Genomic DNA, 3,698 nt, shown 5'->3' on the forward strand with positions numbered 1-3,698 from the left:
CTAAATGGCAAACGAATTAACCCAGAGTACAATGCTTCACACTGCTTAAACAGCTGACAGATTCTCATAGAAAAAATGCCACCTTCAAAAAAAAAAATTGAGGAGAGCCTAACCTAGCAGGATTGAAGAATATTCTTGGTTAAGTACAAAATAAATGTCAAGTAGATCAAACATAACTTCAGAAAGGGACTTTAAAGCAAAGAATAATAAAATATTTTAAAATGTCACAATATGAACAATAGTAATACTTTTATTATCCAAAAATAGATTGACAAGCTTCTTAATAGGAATAGATAGGTTCAGGGAGTTTGTTTTGTGTTAAACAGTTGACTGTTTTCTGGAATAATTAATTTTAGAACCCACAAGAAAGGAAATTTTATTGGAGTTAGTATTAAGGAATTAACCCATTGCCTTTTCCTAACCTTCAAGTATGTGAAACTATGAAAAATCACCTTTTTATAATGGATTTCTGAGGGAACTAAATCCTTTGCCTTTCTGACCACTATTTCTCTGTTTCCTTCTCCAGCATTTTTTCCTCCTTCTGCCACTTAAATAGAGCCATTCTCTAAATTTTATCATCAAATTCTTTTCTGCTCTGTACTTTCTCCTGATGACCTCATTAAAATCCATTTTTAGCTATTATTTTTATGTATACAGTTGCCAAATATACCGGCCTCAACCTTTCTCCTAGGTCCAGGAAAATGTTTCCGACTGTATGCAATTCCATTTTAATGTTCCTCTAGGAACTCAAAGTGTTTTCCAAACCATCTTCTCTTCTTCAAATGAATTTTTCTAAGTTTTCAGTTATAATCATTAGAGGTTTTTGTGTTTTCATCAAGTCATTTAAGAGATGTTACTGAAACTTGCAAGCTGGCTGCACACTCTCCTCATTGCCAACTTCATCTCTTTGTTTCTGAGTGTGTAGATGACTGGATTTAGAAAGGGAGTCAAAACTACATCAAAGATAGCAAGATATTTGTCTAGGTGTGATGGGTTGAATGGCCATGTATAGAAAGATAAGCATGGTACAAAGAACAAAATCACCACAATGATGTGAGCTGAAAGAGTAGAGAGAGCCTTAGAGGAACCACTTGATGAATGTTTCTGAACAGTGACTAGAATGAAAATGTAGGAGATGATCAAGATGAGGAAGACACCTATGGACATGAAGCCACTATTGGCAGTGACCATGAGATCTAGTTTATATGTGTTAGTACAAGCAAGTTTGATAAACCGAGGGAAATCACAATAAAAACTGTCCAGCTCATTGGGACCACAGAAGGGCAGGTTAATTATAAAAGCCATTTGGACCACCGAATGGATGAAGCCAATGATCCAGGCAGCAGCCAAAAGCAAATTGCACATTCTTGGACACATAATAATCAAATAATGGAGAGGCTTACATATGGCTACATATCTGTCAAAGGCCATGGCTATAAGCAGCACCATCTCAACCCCTCCAATCAAGTGAATAAAGAACATCTGAGTGATGCAGCCAGAGAATGAAATGACTTTATGTTTTCTGAAAAGGTCACATATCATCTTAGGGGAAGTGGCAGAGGAAATCCCTAAGTCAATGAAGGAGAGGTTGGCCAGCAGGAAGTACATGGGAGAGTGTAAGTGAGGGTCAGAGGTCACTGTAAACATAATGAGGCAGTTTCCCAGCATGCTTGCCAAGTAGAACACAGAAGAAATTACAAAGAGTAGAAGCTGAATGTCCCAAGAATTGGTGAGTCCCAAGAACACAAACTCAGACACGGAAGTCTGATTCACTCTGTCCATTGACTCAGTCAGCAGGGCAACCTCTGAAATTACCTTAAGAAAAGAAAGAAGAGAGAATCCAAATTACTAAATATGTAAATAATATCCCAGAATCCAAGTCAATTGAACAAACAATTGTCAAGGGTCTTCTATTTTGCAAAGCATAATTAACTAATTCATATCATTGAAATTTAACTGGAAAGCCATTGACATAGAACATTGCTCTGATTTAATGCCATGACCTCCTATAGCATTTCTCTAGCTCTTTCCTGGAAAGGCTTTCTTGAAAGCAGAGGCATGATGACTGAGTAGTAAATGGTTGCAGGGGAAAAGGGGGTGAAGAGGAACAGGGGAGGCAGGGCCAATACAACAGAGCAGAATTTGAAAAGAAAAAGAAAGAATGAGTGATTTATTTCACCAATCTGCAAGTTGGTGATTTTTTTTCATAAATATTTCCATGGCAAATGTAATAATCTTTTGTTTCTTGTTGTATCATAGACTCCTCCTATCTTATCAAGAATATTCAGGGCCTCTGATTCATACTCTTTCTCTCTGTGGTTGCAGAGCATACAGTGAACTTGGGTTACTCAGTCAGCCAACAAGCATTTACTAAGCACCTATTATGTATGTGCCAGACTCTGTGCTAAGCACTGGGGATACAAAGAAAGGAAGACCTACATCAATGTCCAATTCTTCTCTTTGCATCATTTCTGTATATGTGTTTCAAACAATGGTGTTGTTTTGATTTTTATTTCTCTTAAATCACATTCTAGTCAAAGGATCCTGTACATCTGTTTCCAAAATATCTCTTAAATCCATCCCCTCCTCTTTTTCTCCATCCTTTTCCCCCTATTATAGGCCTTAATTTTTCACCTATATAAACTGTTGAAGTAATCTCTGATTGCATCTCTTTCTTCTTCCACTTTCTTTCCTCTCCAATCCTTCCTTCACATCTCTTCCAGCTTAAGCTTCTTAACATATGGATCATATCAGATTAATCAACTGCTCAAAAGAGTTCAATAGTTCTGCACTAAACCCAATCAAGTTTAGGATCCTTAGTCTAGAACTCAAGGTTATCCACAGTCTGGAGCTAACCTACATTTCCTGACTTATTTTTGACTGCTCCCCTCTTGATACCATACCTTTCTATAATACTGAGCCTCTCACCTTCCCTAAAAATATTCTGTGCTATTCAACATCCATAACATGGTATGCTCTGTTCCCTACTTCCTAACCCATCTCCAATATCTCCCTAATCAAATCAAAGTTCTTGCATGAAATTTTTCCAACCTCTGCCACCAGAAGAAAATTATGACACTCTAAAATGATGAAACAGATATTCTACTGGCATTTTCCTTCATCAATTCAATTTAATACATATTTAATCAGCAACAAGAATGTATTAGGTACATATGAATGTTGACTGAGAAGTTTGAATTTGATCCTAGAAGTAAGATGAAGGCCCTGAAGATTTCTAATCAAGGAAATAACATAATCAGACCTTTGCCTTTAAAAGATTATGAAAAGTGAACTAATAAAATAAGTAGAGAAAGATTAGTGAAGCACAGAATTTAAGGCTGAAAATGACCAGACTAACTCCCCCATGGATCATCAACAATCTATTGGATTTTTCTCACTGGAGATTTCAGGAATGCCTAAAATTCAACAGGCTCAAAATATAACTCATCTCTCCAAAAAAAACCTAGTCCTCCTTCAAACTTCTCATTTTCTGTCTCAAAAAGACCACTATTCTTCCACTCTCTTTTTTTGTTTATTCGTTTTTTGGTTTTTTGGCAGGGCAATGAGGGTTAAGTGACTTGCCCAGGGTCACACAGCTAGGAAGTGTCAAGTGTCTGAGGTCGGATTTGAACTCAGGTCCTCCCGAATCCAAGGCCGGCGCTTTATCCACTGTGCCACCTACCTGCCCCGCTCTTCCA

General features: G+C 37.3%; 1 protein-coding gene across 2 annotated transcripts; it reads right to left on the reverse strand.

The window, feature by feature from the left end:
• Positions 1 to 843: 843 nt before the first annotated feature.
• Positions 844 to 3,373, reverse strand: LOC122742227 (olfactory receptor 4F15-like). Of its 2 annotated transcripts, XM_043986310.1 has the most exons (2): positions 3,350 to 3,373; positions 844 to 1,764 (listed from the first exon to the last, which is right to left on the reverse strand). In XM_043986310.1, exons 1-2 carry the CDS (start codon positions 3,371 to 3,373, stop codon positions 844 to 846), a joined length of 945 nt encoding a protein of 314 aa, XP_043842245.1. The 2 variants fall into 2 exon arrangements, with proteins under 2 accessions (XP_043842245.1, XP_043842246.1); XM_043986311.1 differs by lacking the exon at positions 3,350 to 3,373 and having other exon boundaries at positions 844 to 1,797.
• Between the last annotated feature and the right edge of the window lie 325 nt (positions 3,374 to 3,698).

This window comes from Dromiciops gliroides, chromosome 2 (assembly GCF_019393635.1).
Source record: "Dromiciops gliroides isolate mDroGli1 chromosome 2, mDroGli1.pri, whole genome shotgun sequence".
Taxonomy (NCBI): domain Eukaryota; kingdom Metazoa; phylum Chordata; class Mammalia; order Microbiotheria; family Microbiotheriidae; genus Dromiciops; species Dromiciops gliroides.

Excerpts from the sequence above, each read along its gene's own strand:
- LOC122742227 (XM_043986310.1), bottom strand. The coding sequence starts at position 3,373 with ATGATCCATGGGGGAGTTAGTCTG. Across the intron at positions 1,765-3,349 it reads TCCATGGGGGAGTTAGTCTG|ACTTCCGTGTCTGAGTTTGT; the intron begins GTCATTTTCAGC and ends AGAGTGAATCAG.